Raw genomic sequence first — 26,679 nt, forward strand, 5'->3', positions numbered from 1 at the left:
TTGGTCCTTCAGTATTAATATATAGATGTTTCCAGCTAGTTTTTGTCTTTTCTTTCATTGATCCAGCATGGTCCAAATCCGCGCTTAGCCAGGACTTTATTCCCAACGATCCATTCCTTTTAGCCGGTACGTCCTTTGCAGTGTCGATCGGCTGCATCCGATCAGGTCCGGTAAAGTGATCTGGCTCGGACAAGGCGTACCGAGGGCGTGTTCCCCGGTAATTAAGTCAGATTATTAATTAGGTAACCTGGTTAATCCATAGATGGGAGGACACTGGGTCACGCGGTTGAGTTATTAGCGGCCCTCTGCGTCACGGAATTATCCGTGTGCGATGGCCTACAATTACAGGGAGTCTGGTGGGAGCCGAGATAGCTTTCCTCCCAAATGGTCTTCTCACCCGACCCCCGGCACGCAACAATATATATATATATATATATATATATATATATATATATATATATATATATATATATATATATATATATATATATATATATATATATATATATATATACAGGGTGTCCCAAAAAAATACAACTTTTCATCTACAAAGAGGATGATCATAACATGTATTTAAAAAAAAAAAAAGATATATGGCTGGATAGAAAGCTGAAAGGTTGAAGTTTATTGTACCAATGTCAAAATTTCCACCAAAATTTAAATTTTGGTGTAGAATCTTCGTTTTATTTTAGACCACATGTTCGACGTAGGCTCCACGTTGTCCAATCACTGCCTGCAAACGCGTTGTCATGTTCTCCATTACTTTGGGAAACGTTTCCTGAGGAATGTTCTGGATTTCTCGGTTGATGTTTTCCTTCAGCTGAACAAGACTGAGGCCGAGGGTTTCCATAGATCCTGTCCTTGAGATACCCCCACAAGAAGAAGTCTGGAGGAGTAAGGTCAGGGGAATACGGTGGCCACTCAACGTTTTCGTAGAGGGAGATAAAGCGGCCCTCAAAATGTTGGTGCAGAAAATGGCTCGTTTCCCTGGCTGTATGGGGCGGTGCCCCATCCTGCTGGAACCACTGGGTTCTCATCTGGATCAGGTTGCTTCTCCTACGGGCCTGAGTACGTAGCTCAGGCAGATAGAATTCCTGAATCATTTCACGATGGTTCCTCTGGTTTACCATGCAAGTGCGTCCCTGGTCATCTTCAAAGAAGTATGGACCAATTATCCCATACCAACCAACCGCCACCCACATGGTGACTTTGAGAACAAATCGAGGCACCAGTTCAGTTGATGCATTACCAGGATTTTCAGTTCCCCAGTACCGAAAGTTTTACTTGTTTACCTCCCCGGACAAGTGAGCATGGCATTCGTCCGTCATGTGAAGTTTTTTGAGGAAGTCTGCATCTTCCTCCAACTTTCCTGAGAACCAATTTGCAAAGTCAAGTCGTTTACGTTTCTGTTGATCAGTAAGCACCGTTTAAATTTTGTATGGAAAGGCATGAACAGCTTGGCGAAGGATCCCCTGAACGGTGCTCTTATGAATGTTTGTCTCGGCAGAAAGTCGTCGAATCAATTTTTTTTTTGGACTCTGAATGACCGCCTGTCTCAACATTTCCACATTTTCTTCACTACAACCTGTTCTCTTCCGACCACTGTGACCCTTGTGAAGGTCACAGATGGTTCCCACATTGGTAAAGTTTGCGATGGCGCAAGTGGATACCGAAATGTCTCGAGTAAAGACGTTGCACCTGTATGACACTTTTTGTCTGGTGCCAAAGTTCAACAATTTTCGTCCATTGTTGTACGGTCAGTCTTGGCATTTTTCTGGTGCTTGCTTTTTATCAAAATAAACTTCAGGGTCTCTGCAACAAGAAATGAAGCATTAGTGACAAAATTACTACTTTTTTAGGACCAAACGAAGCATTTTAAAAGTTTTATTTTTTTGGGACAATATATATATATATATATATATATATATATATATATATAAATATATATATATATGTATATATATATATATATATATATATATATATATATATATATATATATATATATATATATATATATATATATATATATATATATATACACATATACACAGTAGACTACTCGTAAGTCGTCACCATCGGGACCGAGAAAAAAAGTGACGACTTGCGCGTATGCGAACATTCATGATGACTGTGGGGTGAAGGATGAAGTCACCGAATCCATGCCGCCTGATTCGCCGCACTTCTTGACCTTGCCGATTCCCCACCTCACTTTGAATCTGTCTATCCAGTGCATCGGCAAGGTACGGCATCATCACGCCCGAGGTCCGCAGCGAACTTACGTGCCTTCAGCAGCAACATTTCACCGTCCAACCGAATATTTGGCTGAGCCGACATTTTCCGAAACCAGATTAGCGCGTCAGACATCTTCAAAGGACACACATTTCACGCGTTTCACACTTACCACCGGCCTCGCGATCTTCTCCACTTGTCCAAATATCTTGCCCTTATTCTTCAAGATATCGTTCAATGTCTGCCGTTTGATGTCGAACTTCTCAGCTATGGCTGTTTTCTTCATCAGTGGGTTTGTCTCGCAAAACTTGATAATGTCGTATTTTTCTTGGTAAGTTTTAGTTCGAAGCTTACGCTTAGTCGCCATCGTCCTGCCTGCAGTGCGATCAACATGTGTAGATATCCAAAGTAGAATGACAACTGTCGTCACGATGACCACGGCTTATGACCCCGTCTTGCGTAATACGCAATGCCGAGCCTGGCCACACACTGAGCCAGCGACCACCGTGGTCGCTGACTGAGCTGAACGCAGCGCAGTTATAAATAGCCCATCACTGGCGGTGTACACCAATGAGCGCGCATCATGATTCCATGAAATCGGGCTTCTCACGAGGCAGCAGTTCCGTGTGACGAGTTAGGAGTGGTAATTTACTTGAGTTTCCATTACGCGGGAACGGACAACATCTGACGACTTAGACGAAGTGACGACTGAGAGATGATGACTTACAGACTTTATTCAAAGGGATTTAACATTAGATAAATTTGGGACTTTTTGACGCTGCCGACTTAGGCGAAATGACGAGTTACACGCTGCTGACTTGTGCGTAGTCTACTGTATATATATATATATATATATATATATATATATATATATATATATATATATATATATATATATATATATATATATATATATATATATACATATCTCACATCCCTTGTTTTTCTTGTGAAGAGCTATGTCTTATCTATTGTACAATTCCTTACCCTTCTCTTCTCATCCCAACCCTCTGTCTCACAACTCTCCATCTCCTTCCTGCTGTCTGTTTCTCATCACCATCACTCTCCTTCCTTCCACCACCACCACCACTAACATATGCCATACAAGTTTTGATTCATATCAAGAATGCAAGCCTGACACCTTGGGCTGAATAACCTTTTCTTGTGCTTCATTAACTCAACTTCTTCTATTTGTTTTTTCGCGATTTTAATAAATGACAGCTTCCAACCTGGAACACTTTTGAATACAGCATGACTTTCTGGCTAACTTTTATAAGTATCTTTAATTACAGAATGTCAACCTTTTGCAGATTTCTTTTTCAGGAACAACTGCGTGCGATATCTTGCACAATACGATATTTTAAAAATGACGGATGAATGCTAACCTTCCCTTTTGCGCATACATTGCGTGTTCATTTTCGGTGACTCGGTTCTGCTCGCCGGGTACTTTTAACCTGTTGTTGCTTGCACAAATCTGAAATTCAAATCGTCTTTTATACATAATTTTCAGCATTTGGATGAAAAAGTGAAGATTTCAAGGTGGTTAACCTTCACCGTTTTGCTCCTGAATGAAAATCAGACTCACAGAAATATAGGAAATATCATTTTAAACTTGCTCTGTGCATTGATAAGACCCAGATATGAGATTCCATTGCAGTACAGTAGATTGTCAACATTTCACCAGAATCGTTCAAAGTGTAAAAACTGGTCCACTTGACTACTTTTACATGCTCTTTCATAAAAGAGCAGGACACGCATGATCAGACTACAATTACGGCTGCCATCTTGAATTTCAAAATGGCCGCCACCGAAAACTATTTTTACGATATCTTGGTCACCAAGAGGCCTAAGCACTTGAATAAAGAGTCTAATCCAATGTTGTCACACACACAAGGAATCCAATAAACACACTTCCTCCATTTTCAGTCTTTCTGCTTTAAAATTGAAATGAGACCCTTTCATAAACAACTAAATACTTAAAAGTGTTTGCTGGATGTTTGATATCCAAATGCTATGAGCGTCTAGAAATGGCTTTATCCAATTTAATTTTCAATGTAATGTTTTGAAAGGTGTTATAATTCTAAGAGCCTGTCTGTCATTCGCTCTGAAACTATGGTCCGTGGTCGTTCCAGCTGTCAGTCGATCCATGCATTCCAGAGAACGTCCCTGTGCGTGGGTCAATCACTATCACTCTCTGCATGCATGAATATGATCTGTAATTGCAATTGATGCACTAAAAATCAGTTGCTGTCTGAAAATAATGAGACGTGATTGGAATCGCTGATAATTATAATCCTTCTGATTTGATAAAGTGGATTACAGCTGGTGCTCAGGTGGCTCGAATCATCGACGAGTTTGAGAATTCATTTGGAATTACTTCCACAAAATCTACAGGGCACCATGATCAGGGACAATCCACTCAGTTGAAATTTGCCCAACACGTCAAAGCTGTGGTTGCAACATTTGAAGAATTCGGTAATCCCTTCACAGAAGATACAAATGATCTGATCGTGCTGGACACAAAGGAGATGATGACAGAAGATGCAATCTTTAGGCTGAGGAATGTGGAAGCAAATGGGCAGTCAAAATATGACACATATGCTGCTGAATGCTTGGAGCAGCGAGTGAAACCAATTTCAGATATCATACGAAAGAACAACATGGCTCCCTTCCACAACACTTCACCCTCAAAACACTCCAGAACATCACACCAAATTATGACTCTGAAAAGCAACTGTGAGTTGTTTGGCAGAATGTACATATCTTGTCAGTCCCGAGAAGGGGACATGGTTGTATTCTTCAGTCATGAAAACCAGGGATCACCACCTTCTCTTTCATACATGGGAGAACTGAGGCAGTGTACTAAATCATACCTTATTGGATGTTTCGACAAGCTGGCTACTAGTATGGCTTCTGAGTGTGGTACACCAGAGGTAGATGCCAAGATTCTCGATGGATCTGTTATAGTCAATATGCTGCTTCCTAAGTCCTGCTCAACATTTGGAGACTATGCTGAAAATGTGTTCTTGCCTTATGTACTGAGAAATCTGCAAAACACAAAACGTCTGGATGTTATATGGGATCGGTATATTGACAACAGTTTGAAGAATTCAACGAGAAAGAGGAGGGGAATGGGGAGCCGCATTATTATCACAAATTCTACGCCCATTCCGCAGAACTGGCAGAGCTTTCTTCACGTGGACCAAAATAACAGTGAGCTGTATCATTACCTGTCACAGTGCGTCGCTAAGGCCGAAGTCACATTTGCTCTATGGCGAGGATACGGCGGCCGTACGCCCTCTGAATTGACAGAAATGTGCGGCGGCCGCAGAGTTTCTGTGGTGGCCTCATGGTGGCCCTTCGCCGTTTGGCTATATTTTACAGGTCGTAAGGTCGCCGTGGAATTGTAACGCGGAGTTATAACTTTTTTTCATTTCTACATTCGCCGTAGCAATTCGACAAGCCACAACAAAAAAAACTGGTTAAAAAAAGAAACCCCACTCGTTACCGTCCGTCTGGCCGCACATTCGCCTTAGGTCCCCCTGCGGTCGCCTTGCGTCTGCCTTGAAAATTCTATGGCCGCCGCAGGAACGCCCTAAGGTCACTGTGCGACATCAAATCGAAGACCGTACGGCACCCCCACCTTTTCGGTCTCCACAATTTATAAATATGCCGTGCGGCTACCCGAAAAATAAAAACTTGTGTGACCGTGGAAATGCTGCGGCCGCCGTATAATTGCTTGTGGCCGTAGATTTTGAAGACCCCACGGCCGCCGTGGCAAATGTGACTTAGGCCTAAGTTATCCACACAAGAGAAGGAGCTATATAGTACACAAGATACCAATGTTATCTCTTCCCAAGAGTGCAACATAGAATCTTCTCTAGCTCCATGCAACCATGAAGAAGCTGATACGAGGTTATTCTTGCATGCTCTACATTGTGCAGGAACATGTTATCATACAGATTTAAGTCAGAACTGTGTCGAGACCTGATGAACAAACTTGGGACAGTGTATATGTCATTTTAAAGCAGAAAGACTGACAATAGAGCATTTTAAGTGTGTTTATTGCATTCCTTGTGTGTGAAAACATTGTATTAGACTCTTTATTCATTATGCTAGGTCTCTTGGTGACCGAGATATCTTAAGATATTATTTTCGGTGGCGGCAATTTTGAAATTCAAGATGGTGGCCGTAAACGTATTCTGATCAGGTGTGTCCTGCTCTTATATGAGAGAACATATAAAAATGGACATTTATGCCAATTTTCACAATCTGAACGATTTTTCTTTAATCTACTGTACTATTGATGCTAACCCTTTGAGGACCACAAGCATGTTTCACGAGTGTGCATGATGAATAATCCAAGTTTTTCTTATGAACAAAATAAAAAGGGAAATTATGGAAGCAAGAAAAGCTCTTACCCCATGTTAACTGCAATGTTTGTCAATGTACAATTATAAAGGAGTCTAAAATTACAGGGAAAATGCACTACATGGCGAAAAGTATGCGGACACCCCTTATAATTAGTGGATTCGGCTATCTCAGCCACACCTATTGCAAACAGGTGTATAAAATCAAGCACACAGCCATGCAATCTCCATAGACAAACATTAGCAGTAGAATGGGCCGGACTGAAAAGCTCAGTGACTTTCAACATGGCACCGTCATCGGATGCCACCTTTCCAACAAGTCAGTCAAATTTCTGCCCTGTTCGAACAGCCCTGGTCAACTGTCAGTGCTGTCATTGTGAAGTGGAATCGTCTAGGAGCAACAACAGCTCAGCCGTGAAGTGGTAGGCCGCACAAGCTCACAGAATGGAACCGCCGAGTGCTGAAGCGCGTAGCATGGAAAAAATTGTCTATCGTCGCTTGCAACACTCATTACCGGGTTCCAAACTGATTCTGGAAGCAATGTCAGCAGAAACACTGTTCATCGAGACCTTCATGAAATGGGTTTCCATGGCCGAGCAGCCGCACACAAGCCTAAGATCACTATGCACAATGTCAAGCGTCGGCTGGAGTGGTGTAAAGCTCACCGCCATTGGACTCTGAAGCAGTGGAAATGCGTTCTTGGAATGATGAATCACGCTTCACCATCTGGCAGTCCGACTGACGAATCTGGGTTTGGAGAATGCTGCCTGCCCAAATGCGTCGTGCCAACTGTAAAGTTTGGTGGAGGAGGAATAATGGTCTGGGGATGTTTTTCATGGTTCAGGTGAGGCCTCTTCGGTCCAGTGAAGGGAAATGTTAACGCTACAGCATGCAGTACAATGACATTCTCAACAATTCTACGCTTCCAACTTTGTGGCAACACTTTGGGGAAGGTCCTTTCCTGTTTCAGCATGACAATGCTCCCATGCACAAAGCGAGGTCCATACAGCCATGGCCTTAACCACATCAAACACCTTTTGGGATGAATTTGAACACCGATTGCGAGCATGGACCGAATCACCAAACATCAGTGCCCGACCTCACTAATGCTGTTGTGGCTGAATGGAAGCAAATCCCCACAGCAATGTTCCAAACTCTAATTGAAAGCCTTCCGAGAAGAATGGAGGCTGTTATAGCAGCAAAGGGGGGGACCAACTCCATATTAATGCCCACGATGTTGGACGAGCAGGTGTCCACATACTTTGATTCCATGCACAATGTGGCTAAATGTATCATTTGATGATGTATGTTAAGTTTACATTCAATGTAAGCTAGATGCTGAGAAATGTTAATTTATTTAATGAATGATCTTCACAGGGGAGCAGGAGAAGCTCAGCAAGAAATTACCGTGCACCTTGTGCTCTCTCAGCTTCGCCAGAAAGGCAGCCTTGAAGATGCACATGGACATGCACCTACAATTTTCCAGTGATGAAATGTATAAATGCACTGATTGTTCTTATAGTACAAATTATAAAGGTATGTTTGTGACACACATTCAGAACCACACAAGAGACAAACGGTACACTTGTGGTGTGTGTGATAAGGGATTCGGTGACTCATCAACCTGTCAGCGACACAAAAAGATTCACACGGAGGAACGCCCTTACACGTGCAACGTCTGTGGTAAGGGATTCGTTCAGTCGGCAGACTGTCGGATTCACGAGCGAATTCACGCGGGAAAGCGCCCGTACACGTGCACGGTTTGCGCGAAGAGATTCACAGATGGAAAGTCTTTAAGGAGGCATTTGAGTCACCACACAGGGGAGCGTCCGTACGTTTGTGAAGTCTGTGCAAAGACTTTCTCGGATCAATCGGATTTGAAAAAGCACACTCGTATTCACACAGGAGTGAAGCCCCACGTATGCCGTGTATGTGGGAAGGGATTCATTCACTCGACGACTTGTCGGATACACATGAGGATGCACACGGGGGAGCGCCCGTACACTTGCACTGTATGCGGTAAGGGATTCAGTCGGTCATCGCAATGTCAGATTCACATGAGAACTCACACAGGGGAGCGCCCATACACATGTACTGTATGCAATAAGGGGTTCCGTCAGTCGTCACACTGTCGGATTCACATGAGACTTCATACTGGGGAGCGCCCGTACCCGTGCAACATATGCGGTAAGGGATTCAGCCGGGCATCCCAGCGTCAAAATCACATGTGCAGTCACACGGGCGAGCGCCCATATGCTTGTACAGTTTGTACGAGGACCTTCTCTGATCAATCCGATTTGAAAAGGCATGGACGTGTACACACTGGGGTGAAACCATATACATGCAGCGTTTGTGGCAAGGGATTCACTCAGGCGTCGTACTGTCAGAAACACATGCAATTATTTCACATGAAGGAGAAACAATCAGCACCGACATCAAATCCTTCATGGGGTAATTGTAAAAAAGATTGATGGGGTTTTTTTTGGAAATAGGTTTGTCCCATGTCCAAGAAAAACTCCCTTAAATGTTGCAGGTGTACATTTCCTAACGGTCTGTGAAACATTTGCACATTTGTGCTTTTGCTGTGAATGGAGATTAAGAATTAGAAGGAACTGATTTCATGTATTTCTGTCGTGAACAATATTGTTGTTACAGCTGTGGATCCGTTCTGGTTGTCATGTCAAAACGACCGCAACCGCCAGCTAAGTCCACGGCCCCCAAGCAAGTTCACAGGCCTATTTTCCATATTACACGACTCATGGGGCTAAAGAATCATCCAGATGTCATGGCGATAGATGCCAGTGCCTCATTCATTTGGCCAAGCAAACTGTAAGGTCATGAGCGCAGTCAAAAGCAATTTGAACCACACCACCATTAATCTACCACCAGCCGAAACCGCCAAACAAAGCAGCTAAAACAAGTGGAATTCATCCTCAGACCAGGTATATTTATTAAGAGCAAATGGCTTTGGGAAGCAAACGAAAATGAAAGCACTGCACAAATATAAACGATGCATCCAACAAAATAACTCTTGAACTCCTATCAACATGTGGCCTCGATGCCAACAAACGATCAGAAGATTCCTTTATTAGTCATACTTCATGTGGAGCCATCAAACACTCCACGAGAGATAGACGAGGAAATTCACAAGACAGGAAGAGATGGCCAGAAAACTGGCAAGGCCGTGCAAAAGTTTTTGGAGGCATTTCCATTCCATGGCAGGGCAAACGTTCCGTGGCCAGAGATGAGGCAAAATCCTTTCAGTCGATTCCAGGAAGCTTTTCTTCTTTCTCCCTGCGCGCCTTCTTATATTATCTCTTCCCTCTTTGATGAGCCCTGTGCCACTCCACTCTCATTCGCCATTGGTCGTTGATCGGCATGGTGGGCGGGGCGACCATGCAACGGCATTTCCACAAGGTCAGAGTTGAAACGGCATTCCCATGAGCATAGCAGCTGCACCATGAGCTCTCTCAGATAAATCGGGCATCTTTAACGACACGCATCTCATTTTCCTGTCAAAAGTCGTGCCGCAAGGCTTAACGGGAAACATTTAGACAGATAACAGATAACAAAGGACAAAGACATTAAATAAATGGGGACAAAACGGTTGATAATTTCTTGACAGATATGGAAGGTGGACATCGTCTATCTAAATATAACAGCGATGAATATCTAATATTACATGTAATTACTTTGCGCTTGTCGAAAAAAAAACTTCCTGAGAAATAACTGGTTATAGGAAGGATCTATTAACCCCGAGGAGTCATTCCCACAACACTGTTAATGCATTTTTGTCTTTTATTTTATTTTATTATTATTGTGGTCTTTCACATTCTTGAATTGTTCTGTGATTCAGAGCTTTTGCTTTGGTCTGTTAAGCTTAAGTGATGTTACTCTCCATTCGCACTCAGCCTGTTTTGTGTTAAAGTTTTGCCCCTTATAACCAGCCTACTACGGCATAATCAATATCTTAAAAGGAGATGATGATATACTACAGTGTGACATATAACATCTTCTTAGAGGAACAGTCTGGAGGTTGGACTTGAAGCATGCACCCTCACCATTGTGGAGAGAATAAACATGTTGATTATTTAGAAAATGCTGGCTGATGTTGCAATGACTTGCTTTGGAATTATTTTTTTGGAATTATTTGTACTCATGGAAGAAATGGAATGCAGAATGGATCAGGATTCAGCAGAAGGGGGAGACTGCCAACAGCAGAGCAGAGGGAAAAGACAGATGGAGACAGACAAACAAGCAATGCAGGTAATGATGAGCGGTAGAGGAGAATGTAAGGGGTGGACAAGATGAATACATCAGCAAAATTTTAGGACAGGTGGGGGGTGGTTTATCGGGAGTAGAAAATATTGTTACGGCCCGAGGTTCGAGGCTCGCCACGAGGGGAAGCACTCAAGTTCCTCCCAAACATCCAGTCCTGAGGCTACCAGCCGCAGATAACTCCACGACTTGGCGAGCTGCTAATCAACCATGAACGCCGATTGGGTACCACCTATCGTGGCAGGGTTATCAATACTTCGCTTGTTGCCTTTCCTTTGGACGACAGTATCAAGGCGGGGCTTGTGCCCTTGATGCATACTTGTCTTGTACCTGATTCGGTACAGCCGAGCAGAGTTGCCACGTTTGAACCAGCTAACACGTCGAGGCAATCAGTGCGGTAATACTTCCCAGCTAACACTGCGTGCGGATTATGCTCGACCAATGGAGGAAAAGACGATTACCCTGGCGCTGGCTCCGCCCATGCATGGGTACAGTCGTGAAGATGGCTCCATTATGTTCTGGGCTTCCTCATGCAACAGAGCTCCATACTCAACACGGTGCTGGGGTATTTTGTTGCGCTTTCTGGGCATGAACGTGCGCTGAACCCCAATGGGGGCTGTAATTGAGCGAAACGCTAGGGCTATCCTGAGGATGTTGAATGGAGCTTCGCACACACTTGCCCTCCGAGTTCGATGCCTGAACGTCCAGCATCCAAGTGTCTGCAATCGTACGTGGCGCCATTGCTCTCTGTTACTTCCAAAAGGCAGTGGTGGTGGTTAGAGTATATTGAAGGTAGAGGTGAGATGACTGTTGAATAATGGTGTGCAATTCAAATGGGGATTCGGAGGGCGTATGCCAATTGACTGCGTGTTATGCGGTCGCCTTGCGGGCACCTTGCGTCTGCCTTAAATTCTATGGCCGCCGCAGGAACGCCCTAAGGTCACCGTGCGACATCAAATCAAAGACCGTACGGCACCCCCACGTTTTCGGTCTCCACAATTTATAAATATGCCGTGCAGCTCCCCGAAGAAGAAAAACATATGTGACTGCTACATTGTGTGACCGTGGAAATACTGCGGCCGCCGTATCATTGCTCATGGCTGTAGATTTTGGAGACCCCACGGCCGCAGTGGCAAATGTGACTTAGGCCTAAATACGCCATGCGGCTCCCCGAAAAAGAAAAACATATGTGACTGCTACATTGTGTGACCGTGGAAATACTGCGGCCGCCGTATAATTGCTAATGGCCGTAGATTTTGGAGACCCCACGGCCGCCATGGCAAATGTGACTTAGGCCTAAATACGCCGTGCGGCTCCCCGAAAAATAAAAACATGTGACTGCTACATTGTGTGACCGTGGAAATACTGCGGCCGCCGTATAATTGCTCGTGGCCGTAGATTTTGGAGACCCTACGGCCGCTGGGGCAAATGTGACCTCGGCCTGAAGAATCACGTAAAAAAATTTCTCGGATCCAGATCCAGATATTCACCAAAATCTAATCAATTCTTCCTTTATCATATACGTAATCTGACCACCAAGTTTCGTCAGAATCCGTCCATAACTTTTTGAGATATCGTGTTTGATATTGTTTTTAGCCCTCAATGGTGAAAAATCACCCAATAAATTCAAGCATCCAGATCCGGATCGTCACCAAAATCGAATCATTTCATCCTTGTCAAACACCCAATCTGTCCACAAATTTTTGTCCAAATCCATCCACAACATTTTGAGATATCCTGTTCACAGACAAATAAAGAAGAAAGGCATCATGCAGAGCACGATACATGTGAAGTCCCTCAAACAAATTTGAGATCCAAAATAATTGGTCATTGAATTCAATGACCAAATATGCAAATCCTCTTCAAATTTCAAGTCAATCGGATGAAAATTGACCACCTTAGAAATTTGGCCGATGTTAACCTTTTGACCTTTGAGACTTCTAAAATAATGGTTGAATTCAGTGATGCAATATGGAAATCCTGTTCAAATTTTAAGTCATTTGGATGAAAATTGAGGATTTTCGAAATCTAACAAAATTGCTGACCTTTCGCCGATGTTGACCTTTTGACCTCAAAAACAATAAGATTCCAGCTTGTCACTACCTCTACCAGGTGGTGAAGTTTCATGAAAATCGGAGTTAAAATGTGACCAGTAGGCAATTAACATACAAACAGACGGAATCAATTTTTGTCCAAATCCGTCCACAATGTTTTTCGATATCCTGTTCACAGACAGAGAAATAAACAGAGAAGAAGCTTCGATTTTGCAAGTAACAAACAGGGGTGAAAACACAATCTCTGTCCACCTATGGTGGCAGAGGTAATCAAATAGTATAACACCATGTATCTGGTCTGGGGAACTTTGCGTGTATTAACTGGTAGGAGCAGCTGCTGATCAGGATATCAACAGGCGCTGAACCGGCATGCCAGGAAAGCTTAGAGGTGTAACTAACTGTAACATGCTCAGGGTAATGGTGCACATAAAATGGCTTTAACTGCTTGTCGTGTTGTGTTCTCTCCCCTTCCCCCACCTTCCACCTTTTTTCTCGATAAGATTGAGGCTCATGGAAGAGCAAGGTGATCGAGGTTATGAACTGACACTGTGGCAGCAGGGGAACTCGCGTACACAACAAGCATTGCAATGTCAAACAACCAGCTGAAGCAGGAGAGGCAGAGGAGACTGCAAGGATGAAGGTTGGCGAAGAAAAGGCTAACGGGGGTAATCCAAATAACCACACAGGCACACGAGAAGGCTCTGCAATAAACACAATTGACATGATCAGAAGTGGACAACATTCTACAGTATAGAGACAAATCCGTAACATTTCACTTTGCTTTCGAAGCGAGTTACAAGCCACTTGGCGAACTTCAGTAATCCGTGTTTGTTTGTTACATGTAATCTTTTTTGTTAGCCATTTGTTTTAATCCTGTGCCAACATCATGTCAGGATGTGGTAAGGGGAGTGGAAAGGTTTGTGCTGGGGTAAAGCCTCGTTCTTTCGATGCGCGACTGCAGTTCCTTTGGGAGTTGTCCACAGGCTTCTTTGTAAAGGTGACGATGCCGAGCATGCTCCTGTCTATCTGGCAGCTGTGCTGGAGTACTTATCTGCCAAGATCCTGGACCTCTACGGCAACATGACAAGAAGAAAACTCTCATCACCTGCAATGTGCAAGGGGGCACTGCTGCGCTCACTAATGATGTGACTAAAAAACAAGAAAAGTGTTCGTGAGTCACAATCACCACCATTAACATATCAGCATGGTTAGAAACAATATTCTATTCTTTAATGAAATGGTGCCTTTTTCAATCAGAATTTTCAGTCTTTATCTTCAGTGATGTCTGGGTCATTATCAAAAAGTAAAAGGTCATGATTCTGCCCATATATATATGCCAGTGCAAACAATAGGCACACCCCATGCTCCTTCGGTACACAAACTCAACTCTGAGCTGTTTCGCCTGGATTCTAATCTCGATCCCAGCTATAAACTGTCACCGTGGTGTTGCATATGCGTCAGTTGGGGGATGACAAAGCTATCATGGTGCCTCATCATAAAGAAGTGAGTTAATGCCAACACATTAAACAAATTTCAAATTCTTGCTCGAACCCACAAGGGAGTACTGACCATTAGCAGTACCGCACGCTGCATATGAAATGATAAATCCTATCAACGTGGGCGCTGCCTTTTTTTTGGATAACTTTCAAAAATGTTTTGTAACTGGTATTTTTCACAACCGGAAGTAATGACTATTTGGCCGAGCGAAGCGAGGTCGAGGCTGTTTATTCTTACCACGTGAAACACCCTGCGACCCATGTTACAGTAAATTAGACTTTATGGAACGCTGTCTGATTTTTCCATTCAATCATCATGTAACTTTGTTTTAAAAATATCCATGAGTTGGCAATCCTATGTTGAAAAGGCTTGTGCAATCGCTCAAGCGGTTGCGGAGAAAATAAATTTAAAAGCGAATAAAGGTGAAAAAAGTGAGGGCCTCGTCCGACGTTCCATAATGTGGTCAATTATGGTTATGGACGCCTGTAACTCATTTTAAGGAAAAACAATTTCAACCGATAATCACAATCTTTATGAACTTAGAGACAATGTGTGTAAGAATGAAGGAAGAAGAGAACATGTAGCCAAAGAACGTGAAAAACATGTCAATATGGCTGCCTACATGTAAGGAACCATTTTGAATGTTGCTTTTTTGGGAACCATAAAATGCTGAGATGTAAACATTAGACTTTAAATTAAGAATTGCATTCAGATAAGAAGGAAAATATATAACCAACAAAAGAAAAACTGTACAACTCTGGTGTATAATTCTGGCAGCACTGTGTTGTGGTTTGTCTTTTTCTTTCTTTTTTCATCAAATGTTTAAAAATAGACATCAAAATAAAAAAAAAAGATACTTAAATTTTGTTGTGTGATATATTTTAGTTATCTGATTTTTTAATGCAAGGATAAATTAATTGTAAAATTGATGGAGGTTATGAACTGACGACAGGGCAGCAAGGCAACTCACGTACACAGCAAGCATGGCAATGTCAAGCAACCAGGTAAAGAGAAGACTGCAAAGATGAGTTAATGGAAGTAATCCGAATTACCAATGTCTCAAAAAAAGAAAATGTTTTTGTAAATAATTTTAAATGTGTGGATAAATAATCTTTAAAATTGAAACGTTGTGAGATTATTGCAAATCTTCCTTTATTTATTTTTGGCCAAGACGAGCCACCGATAATCTGCAAATCATAATATTATCTGCATACAGGGATGCAGATAATATGATATTTTTTGATATGATTTTTAAGCAAAAAAAGATTGGGGAGGGGGGGGGTATTGTAAATGGCTCCGTCTCTACATCCATCCGTCACGCTATCTCCGAAACGGTTGTGCAGAAATTAATCATACTTTGTAGTTATGATCAATAAGGTGCGAGAGAAGTATCATATTTGGCTCCACCCACTTATGACAGGGTCAGAAGGTAAATTACTAAAAAAATTTAATTACAGGCACATGTTTAGTGAAACTTAGCATATACACTCAACATTGTGGGAACGCATGAAATATTTGACGATTTTTTTTGGATGAAAACTCGAAATTTGATGTTGGATCATTTCTGGCGGAACCTTTTGCCATCTTTCAACTTTGCTTTTGCTGGAAAGCATGGGGATTTGTGTTGGTGTGCCATCCACTTCGCTCCAGTGTTGCCTCTCATCATCTAGTCAAACATGTTTACATCCCAGCCTAACCACTGCAACTGGTTCTCAAATATGAGATTGTCATGTTGTACTCATCCAATAATCCAAAACAGCAGCCCATCGGCACTTCTTGGTGTCGACTCCACTTACTCTGGAGTTTTATAATTTTTAATGTTTACTGACATATTCTCTCGTTATATTTTTTTTACCTCTTGCTCCCATTCTCTTATTTTGGTGTATTTGCTGTTCTTTTCTGCCTATTTCCCTTTATCACTTTGTCAGTCTTTACACCATCTACCCCGCGTCATTCAACTCTTCCCACATTTAGGGCACTCACGGCACTGACTTCGGACACCACAAAGAAACAACATCATTAATATAAAAACAGGACATTAGATCAGTCATTAACTACGCCAGCTCATCCTGGGCCTCCAGCCTATCAAACACACATCTCAACACCCTTCAGACCTTCACATCATCACAGGTTTCACATGAAAAACACCAACCTACACACAGAGATTAAAATGCTAAACAAGAACCGAATACTTCGATATCGCGTGGTTGGGGGCAGTAAAAGTCTAGGTTAAGGATGATGAAACAATTTTGCGGTTATAAAATTTAAATGTAGACACGGTGAAATAGCATGCATGATGGGAAGAGTTGTGACGTTGGACAAATTTCTATTTATAGCCCTCAGATCAAAGGGACATATGCAGCCATAAGTGTGACAGAAGACACAGGACAGAATAGCCAATTATATAACAGCGCGATGTCGCCACGCTATAAAAAGACCACTTGGATATGAGAGGTGCACAGTTCCTTGCAAGTGCCAACCATAATCGGTAATCACCCTTGCCACAATATGTACAACCACCCACAGGCCCCTAGACACATAAAAGCAACACCTCAAAGACACGACAGTGGCATCCTCAAAAACACCCTCCCAGTGAAGAACGGAAACTACAAAAAACACATCCACACCCACATCACCATAAACGCAATCGACAAACTAGGCCCAAACAGTATCCTGGGCAGTAAATCCCCACCCATCCATGACACAGACCAACTACTTTACAGGTCCGATTGTGTTCACTTTGCACGCCTCCACTGTGGACACCACCCACAGCTCTTGCACAACAAACGCAGACTCGATGTCACCACTGACGACACTTGCAACCACCACCAGGCCGTCCCACACACACAACAAAACGCATTATGGAAGATTGCATGGTCCTGGCTCCACTTAGACAAGAGCACGACGTCATAGATGTGAGGGATCTCTGGGTCGCTCCGAGGAGATCGATCGGCTATCTCCGTGCCACAGGCTTGTTCAAGCAGAACTAACCGAGGCAATAAAACAACAACAACTCTTCCCATTTCATCTCATCTCGATTCTGACACAAACTCGCACATCCAACCTACCACTCTGCTGATGCAGATCGACATTAGCCTTCATTAGACAAACAGGGAGAACAATGGAAGAAATCAACAGGACATTGAGGTATGCTAACCACTATGGAAAGCAAGGAGAAGCTGACGTTTCGGGCATTAACACTTCGTCGGAGCAGAAAAAAAATCTGCTACGATGTCGGTTTCCCACTTCAAACGTCCACTTCCACTTGCTTTCCACCTCAATCAATGTCCTGATGATTTCATACATTGTTCATCCCTCTCTGTCTCCAACTTTCTCCATCATACACACTACTTTTGCTGGAAAGCATGGGGATTTGTGACCTTTTCACCAAAGAAGGTAAATATTCTGCCCCCATACCCTTTGGTAGTTGCTTCCCTTTATCTTTTAGCTTTTCTGTTTGCCTGGAGCCCTAGACCTTGTTGGACCGGTGATGGACGAAAGTTGTGGCGAAAGAGGACAGCTCAGGAGGTGACTTTTCTGCCGTGAGACTCTGTTTGGCCTTTCAATAAAGTATATTGGTTCACGAAAAAATATTTTCACGAAAAATATAAGTGACCACTATATTCGTTATTGGTGTGTCTGTCTGTCTGTCTGTCTGTCTCTCTGTCTGTCTGTCTGTCTGTCTGTCCCGAGCATAGCTCCGTGGGTTTTGATCCGATCCTGATGAAATTTTGGTGGGAGGTTTTTATCATGATCCAGTTGTGTTTTCTTAAAAATGGGCGTGGTCCGCCCATTATTGGCGGAGCCACGCCCAAAAAACGTGTTTTTAGGGGGTAGCCGATTTCAATTTGCATCTTCTCCTTGGGGTTTTGTCGAATCTGGCAGGGGTTTCAGTATTTGGTTAGCCCAATGGCACCTGCATAGCCCCACGGAGCTCGATTTTTCATTTTTTTCCCAAGGTCAAGGTCACAAGGTCACAAACTTAGAAAATTGCGAATTGTGTTTTTCGGGGGTAGCCGGTTTCAATTTGCATCTTCTCCTCAGGGGTTTGTCGAATCTGGCAGGGGTTTTGGTATATGGTTAGCCCAATGGCAGCTGCATAGCCCCACGGAGCTCGATTTTTCATTTTAGTCACAAGGTCACGAACTTAGAAAATCACGATTTTGACATAAAAATCCATCTTCTCCGAGGGGTTTGTCGAATCTTGCAGGGGTTTCGGTATTTGGTTAGCCCAATGGCACCTGCATAGCCCCACAGAGCTCAATTTTTCATTTCAGTCCCAAGGTCAAGGTCACAAGGTCATGAACTTAGAAAATTTTGACATAAAAATCAGACGACCGCCCAAACTTTGAGAGCAAGGATGACAATATTTTTTATGCATAATCTTGAGGTCATTCCCCACCTAAAGTCTTGAATCCATTTTTCTCTATCTCGAACACCTTGCCCGTGGCGCCCCCTTCAAGTTTGTTTTTACGCTGATTTCATAAAAGTATGGATAATCCGAGGAGTGTAAAATGCCATATAGCCTATATGACGTTATATTGTTCCTGGAATGTTCCAGAGGAAGTTTTGCACCAAAGGTCATAATCCTTGACAAAGTTCACAAAGGTCAAATTTTCAAAGTTGTGGTAATCGAACCGGGTTTTCGACCTTCTTCGACGAACTAACTCCAATAAGCTATAGCACGTATCCTGTTTCCTTATTTTAATGTCCACAACATTGTTTTGGGACCTTCAAAGGTTATGCAAAGGTAAAATTTTTTTTAATTTGTTGAACGAAACCGGGTTTTCGACATTTTGCAGCTACTAACCTGTCACTCGTACCACATCATGTTGATCATTTTTATAACTTGGTCGAACATTATCACATTGTCTCATCCTTGACTTCTGAAACAATCTGCATCGTCAAATACCACTCGTGAACCATCGTCATCTTCAGACTTGTCCGTTTTAGTGTTTGTTGTCTTGTATAATATTTTCTACAATTTTTCGAATTGAGTTTTGCTTGTGTTTGAGTTTAAGCGGGGCAACAGCAGGAAGCAGCTTGAGCCATGCGGGAAAGGAAGCTGCTGGCCGCCATTCGGAGAGCCTGGTTATTGCATTCCAGAGCCTCAACACCATTCTCCATCCCACTCTCCTCATCACTATTCTCCATCCCACTCTCCTCATCACTATTCTCCATCCCACTCTCCTCATCACTATTCTCCATTCCACTCTCCTCAACACCACTCTCCTCAACACCATTCTCCATCCCACTCGCCTCAACATCATTCTCCATCCAACTCTCCTCATCACCATTCTCCATCCCACTCTCCTCAACCCCATTCTCCATCCCACTCTCCTCGACATCATTCTCCATCCCACTCTCCTCATCACCATTCTCCATCCCACTCTCCTCATCACCATTCTCCATCCCACTCTCCTCATCACCATTCTCCATCCCACTCTCCTCATCACCATTCTCCATCCCACTCTCCTCATCACCATTCTCCATCCCACTCCCATCACCATCCTCCATCCCACTCTCATCACCATTCTCCATCCCACTCTCCTCATCACCATTCTACATCCCACTCTCCTCAACACCATTCTCCATCCCACCCTCCTCAACACCATTCTCCATCCCACTCTCCTCGACACCATTCTCCATCCCACTCTCCACGACATCATTCTCCATCCCACTCTCCTCACCACCATTCTCCATCCCACTCTCCTCACCACCATTCTCCATCCCACTCTCCTCACCACCATTCTCCATCCCACTCTCCTCACCACCATTCTCCTTCCCACTTTCTCACCACCATTCTCCTTCCCACTTTCTCACCACCATTCTCCTTCCCACTCTCCTCAACACCATTCTCCATCCCATTCCCCTCACCATCATTCTCCATCCTGCTCACGCCACCATCATTCTCCATCCCTCTCCCCTCAACACCATTCTCCATTCCACTCCCCTCACCACCATTCTCCATTCTATTCCACTCCCCTCACCACCATTCTCCATTCTTTTCCCCTCCCCTCACCACCATTCACCGTTCTATTCCACTCCCCTCACCACCATTCTCCATTCTATTCCACTCCCCTCACCACCATTCTCCATTCTATTCCACTCCCCTCACCACCATTCTCCATTCTATTCCACTCCCGTCACCACCATTCTCCATCCCGCTCTCCCCACCACCATTCTCCATCCCGCTCTCCCCACCACCATTCTCCATCCCGCTCTCCCCACCACCATTCTCCATCCCACTCCCCCCACCACCATTCTCCATCCCACTCCCCTCAACACCATTCTCCATCCCACTCTCCTCAACACCATTCTCCAATCCCCTCTCCTCAACACCATTCTCCATCCCACTCAATCCACCACCATTCTCCATCCCACTCAATCCACCACCATTCTCCATTTCATTCCACTCCCGTCACCACCATTGTCCACTCCCCTCACCAGCATTCTCCACTCCCCTCACCACCATTCTCCACTCCCCTCACCACCATTCTCCACTCCCCTCACCACCATTCTCCACTCCCCTCACCACCATTCTCCATTCCATTCCCTTCCCCTCACCACCATTCTCCACTCCCCTCACCACCATTCTCCACTTCCCGCACCACCATTCTTCACTCCCGTCACCACCATTCTCCACTCCCCTCGCCACCATTCTCCATTCCATTCCATTCGCCTCACCACCATTCTCCATTCCATTCCATTCCCCTCACCACCGTTCTCCATTCCATTCCATTCCTCTCACTGCCATTCTCCATCCCACTCTCCTCAACATCATTCTCCATTCCACTCTCCTCAACATCATTCTCCATCCCTCTCCCCTCAACACCATTCTCCATCCCACTCTCCTCAACATCATTCTCCATTCCACTCTCCTCAACATCATTCTCCGTCCCTCTCCCCTCACCACCATTCTCCGTCCCTCTCCCCTCAACATCATTCTCCATCCCACTCCCCTTACCACCATTCTCCATCCCACTCCCCTCACCACCATTCTCCATCCCTCTCCCCTCACCACCATTCCCCATCCCTCTCCCCTCAACATCATTCTCCATCCCACTCCCCTCAACACCATTCTCCATTCCACTCTCCTCAACATCATTCTCCATCCCACTCCCTTCACCACCATTCTCCATTCCATTCCACTCCCCTCACCACCATTCTCCAACCCACTCTCCTCAACATCATTCTCCATCCCTCTCCCCTCAACACCATTCTCCATTCCATCCCACTCGCCTCAACATCATTCTCCATCCCACTCTCCTCAACACCATTCTTCATTCCACTCCCCTCACCACCATTCTCCATTCCATTCCACTCCCCTCACCACCATTCTCCATTCCACTCCCCTCACCACCATTCTCCATCCCACTCCCCTCACCACCATTCTCCATCCCACTCCCCTCACCACCATTCTCCATCCCACTCCCCTCACCACCATTCTCCATCCCACTCCCCTCACCACCATTCTCCATCCCACTCCCCTCACCACCATTCTCCATCCCACTCCCCTCACCACCATTCTCCATCCCACTCCCCTCACCACCATTCTCCATCCCACTCCCCTCACCACCATTCTCCATCCCACTCCCCTCACCACCATTCTCCATCCCACTCCCCTCAACACCATTCTCCATCCCACTCCCCTCAACACCATTCTCCATCCCACTCCCCTCAACACCATTCTCCATTCCACTCTCCTCACCACCATTCTCCATCCCACTCCCCTCAACACCATTCTCCATTCCACTCTCCTCAACACCATTCTCCATCCCACTCCCTTCACCACCATTCTCCATTCCATTCCACTCCCCTCACCACCATTCTCCAACCTACTCTCCTCAACATCATTCTCCATCCCTCTCCCCTCAACACCATTCTCCATTCCATTCCACTCCGCTCACCACCATTCTCCATCCCACTCTCCTCAACACCATTCTCCATTCCACTCCCCTCACCACCATTCTCCATTCCATTCCACTCCCCTCACCACCATTCTCCATTCCACTCCCCTCACCACCATTCTCCATTCCACTCCCCTCACCACCATTCTCCATCCCACTGCCCTCACCACCATTCTCCATCCCACTGCCCTCACCACCATTCTCCATCCCACTGCCCTCACCACCATTCTCCATCCCACTCCCCTCACCACCATTCTCCATCCCACTCCCCTCACCACCATTCTTCATCCCACTCCCCTCACCCGTAGGCAGCATTAGGCATTTTGGGGCCCCATGCAAAACACAATAATGGCCTCGTGGGGCCCCTGTCAACCTGTCAATACACAAATGCACGCATTTTGACGTCTGTCTGTCTGACGTCGATGTATTCAGTCATTACTTATGCAATCTCAACCAATTAAATTTGGCAAGAGGACTACGGCTCATATGGCAAAGATTGTAACAACTTAATGTGCCCTCCTCAGCAGAAATTCCGAATGTGGGGTGATGCAAATTATCTTCGGAAATGTGTTCCATTTAGCGCCGCTCCCGGTGCTGGTGAGAGAGGGGATTACGAGTGACGCTTCCGACCCTTGATTGTATCACGACTCACGAGTAAAAAAAAGACGATAATATGATCCATTACGGCGTCCATGAGCCCCGCATCGAGATGGATCTCGGTCATGGCACCACGAGCCCTGCATTGACACGGATCTTGCTCATGGCACCATGAGCTCTGTATTGAGATGGATCTTGGTCATGGCACCATGAGCCCCTGCATTGACACGGATCTTGCTCATGGCACCATGAGCTCTGTATTGAGATGGATCTTGGTCATGGCACCATGAGCCCCTGCATTGACACGGATCTTGCTCATGGCACCATGAGCTCTGTATTGAGATGGATCTTGGTCATGGCACCATGAGCCCCGAATTGAGATGGATCTCGGTCATGGCACCATTAGCCCTGTATTGAGATGGATCTTGGTCATGGCACCATGAGCCCTGCATTGAGATGGATCTTGGTCATGGCACCATGAGCCCCTGCATTGACACGGATCTTGCTCATGGCACCATGAGCTCTGTATTGAGATGGATCTTGGTCATGGCACCATGAGCCCCGAATTGAGATGGATCTCGGTCATGGCACCATTAGCCCTGTATTGAGATGGATCTTGGTCATGGCACCATGAGCCCTGTATTGAGATGTATCTCGGTCATGGCACCATGAGCCCTGCATTGACACGGATCTTGCTCATGGCACCATGAGCTCTGTATTGAGATGGATCTTGCTCATGGCACCATGAGCCCTGAATTGAGATGGATCTCGGTCTTGGCACCACGAGCCCTGCATTGACACGGATCTTGCTCATGGCACCATGAGCCCTGCATTGAGATGGATCTTGGTCATGGCACCATGAGCCCCTGCATTGACACGGATCTTGCTCATGGCACCATGAGCTCTGTATTGAGATGGATCTTGGTCATGGCACCATGAGCCCCGAATTGAGATGGATCTCGGTCATGGCACCATTAGCCCTGTATTGAGATGGATCTTGGTCATGGCACCATGAGCCCTGTATTGAGATGTATCTCGGTCATGGCACCATGAGCCCTGCATTGACACGGATCTTGCTCATGGCACCATGAGCTCTGTATTGAGATGGATCTTGCTCATGGCACCATGAGCCCTGAATTGAGATGGATCTCGGTCTTGGCACCATTAGCCCTGTATTGAGATGGATCTTGGTCATGGCACCATGAGCCCTGTATTGAGATGTATCTCGGTCATGGCACCATGAGCCCTGCATTGACACGGATCTTGCTCATGGCACCATGAGCTCTGTATTGAGATGGATCTTGGTCATGGCACCATGAGCCCTGAATTGAGATGGATCTCGGTCATGGCACCATGAGCTCTGTATTGAGATGGATCTCGGTCATGGCACCACGAGCCCTGTATTGAGATGGATCTTGGTCTTGGCACCATGAGCCCTGTATTGAGATGGATCTCGGTCATGGCACCATGAGCCCTGTATTGAGATGTATCTCGGTCATGGCACCATGAGCCCTGCATTGACACGGATCTTGCTCATGGCACCATGAGCCCTGCATTGAGATGGATCTTGGTCATGGCACCATGAGCTCTGTATTGAGATGGATCTCGGTCATGGCACCATGAGCCCTGTATTGAGATGGATCTTGGTCATGGCACCATGAGCCCTGCATTGAGATGGATCTTGGTCATGGCACCATGAGCCCTGTATTGAGATGGATCGCGGTCATGGCACCATGAGCCCTGCATTGAGATGGATCTTGGTCATGGCACCATGAGCCCTGCATTGAGATGGATCTCGGTCATGGCACCATGAGCCTTGAATTGAGATGGATCTTGGTCTTGGCACCATGAGCCCTGTATTGAGATGTATCTCGGTCATGGCACCATGAGCCCTGCATTGAGATGGATCTCGGTCATGGCACCATGAGCTCTGTGTTGAGATGGATCTCGGTCGTGGCACCATGAGCCCTGCATTGAGATGGATCGCGGTCTTGGCACTATGAGCCCTGCATTGATATGGATCTCGGTCATGGCACCACGAGCCCTGCATTGACACGGATCTTGCTCATGGCACCATGAGCCCTGCATTGAGATGGATCTCGGTCATGGCACCACGAGCCCTGCATTGAGATGGATCTCGGTCATGGCACCATGAGCTCTGTGTTGAGATGGATCTCGGTCATGGCACCATGAGCCCTGCATTGAGATGGATCTCGGTCATGCCACTATGAGCCCTGCATTGATATGGATCTCGGTCATGGCACCACGAGCCCTGTATTGAAATGTATCTTGGTCTTGGCTCCACGAGCCCTACATTGAGATGGATCTCGGTCTCGACACCACAAGCCCTGAATTGAGATGGATCTCGGTATTGGCACCATTAGCCCTGTATTGAAATGTATCTCGGTCATGGCACCATGATCCCTGCATTGAGATGGATCTCGGTCTTGGCACCATTAGCCCTGTATTGAAATGTATCTCGGTCATGGCACCATGATCCCTGCATTGAGATGGATCTGGGTCTCGACACCACAAGCCCTGAATTGAGATGGATCTCGGTCTTGGCACCATTAGCCCTGCATTGACACGGATCTTGCTCATGGCACCATGAGCCCTGCATTGAGATGGATCTCGGTCATGGCACCATGAGCCTTGAATTGAGATGGATCTTGGTCTTGGCACCATGAGCCCTGCATTGAGATGGATCTCGGTCATGGCACCATGAGCTCTGTGTTGAGATGGATCTCGGTCATGGCACCATGAGCCCTGCATTGAGATGGATCGCGGTCTTGGCACTATGAGCCCTGCATTGATATGGATCTCGGTCATGGCATCACGAGCCCTGTATTGAGATGGATCTCGGTCATGGCATCACGAGCCCTGTATTGAGATGGATCGCGGTCTTGGCACCACGAGCCCTGTATTGAAATGGATCTTGGTCTTGGCTCCACGAGCCCTACATTGAGATGGATCTCGGTCTCGACACCACAAGCCCTGAATTGAGATGGATCTCGGTATTGGCACCATTAGCCCTGTATTGAAATGTATCTTGGTCATGGCACCATGAGCTCTGCATTAAAATGGATCTCGGTCATGGCACCATTAGCCCTGTATTGAAATGGATCTCGGTCTTGGCACCATGAGCTCTGCATTAAAATGGATCTCGGTCTTGGCACCATTAGCCCTGTATTGAAATGTATCTCGGTCATGGCACCATGATCCCTGCATTGAGATGGATCTGGGTCTCGACACCACAAGCCCTGAATTGAGATGGATCTTGGTCTTGGCACCATTAGCCCTGTATTGAAATGTATCTCAGTCATGGCACCATGAGCTCTGCATTGAGATGGATCTCGGTCTTGGCACCATTAGCCCTGTATTGAGATGGATCTTGCTCATGGCACCATGAGCCCTGCATTGAGATGGATCTCGGTCATGGCACCATGAGCTCTGTATTGAGATGGATCGCGGTCATGGCACCATGAGCCCTGCATTGAGATGGATCGCGGTCTTGGCACTATGAGCCCTACATTGAGATGGATCTCGGTCTCGAACCACAAGCCCTGAATTGAGATGGATCTCGGTCTTGGCACCATTAGCCCTGTATTGAGATGGATCTTGGTCATGGCACCATGATCCCTGCATTGAGATGGATCTCGGTCTTGGCACCATGAGCCCTGTATTGAGATGGATCTCGGTCTTGGCACCATGAGCCCTGTATTGAGATGTATCTCGGTCATG

The 26,679-nt window shown here is 45.4% G+C and overlaps 2 protein-coding genes across 2 annotated transcripts in view; both read left to right on the forward strand.

The window, feature by feature from the left end:
* Nucleotides 1–10,701, forward strand: part of LOC147033573 (uncharacterized) — an 84,136-nt gene extending 73,435 nt beyond the window's left edge. The window contains exon 10 of the mRNA XM_085851711.1: nucleotides 7,980–10,701. Coding sequence (XP_085707837.1) covers nucleotides 7,980–9,073 — 1,094 coding nt within the window. The 3' untranslated portion in view covers nucleotides 9,074–10,701. The remainder of the gene's footprint in view (nucleotides 1–7,979) is intronic.
* The window catches only part of LOC147033574 (uncharacterized), a 111,554-nt gene that overhangs the window by 9,739 nt on the left and 75,136 nt on the right, over nucleotides 1–26,679 (forward strand). The window contains exon 2 of the mRNA XM_085856859.1: nucleotides 13,435–14,105. The gene's annotated coding sequence lies outside the window, so the exon portion shown is untranslated. The remainder of the gene's footprint in view (nucleotides 1–13,434; nucleotides 14,106–26,679) is intronic.

Source organism: Eptatretus burgeri, chromosome 2, assembly GCF_056783735.1.
Source record: "Eptatretus burgeri isolate ZD-2024b chromosome 2, Ebu_testis_v1, whole genome shotgun sequence".
NCBI classification, from domain to species: Eukaryota; Metazoa; Chordata; class Myxini; order Myxiniformes; family Myxinidae; genus Eptatretus; species Eptatretus burgeri.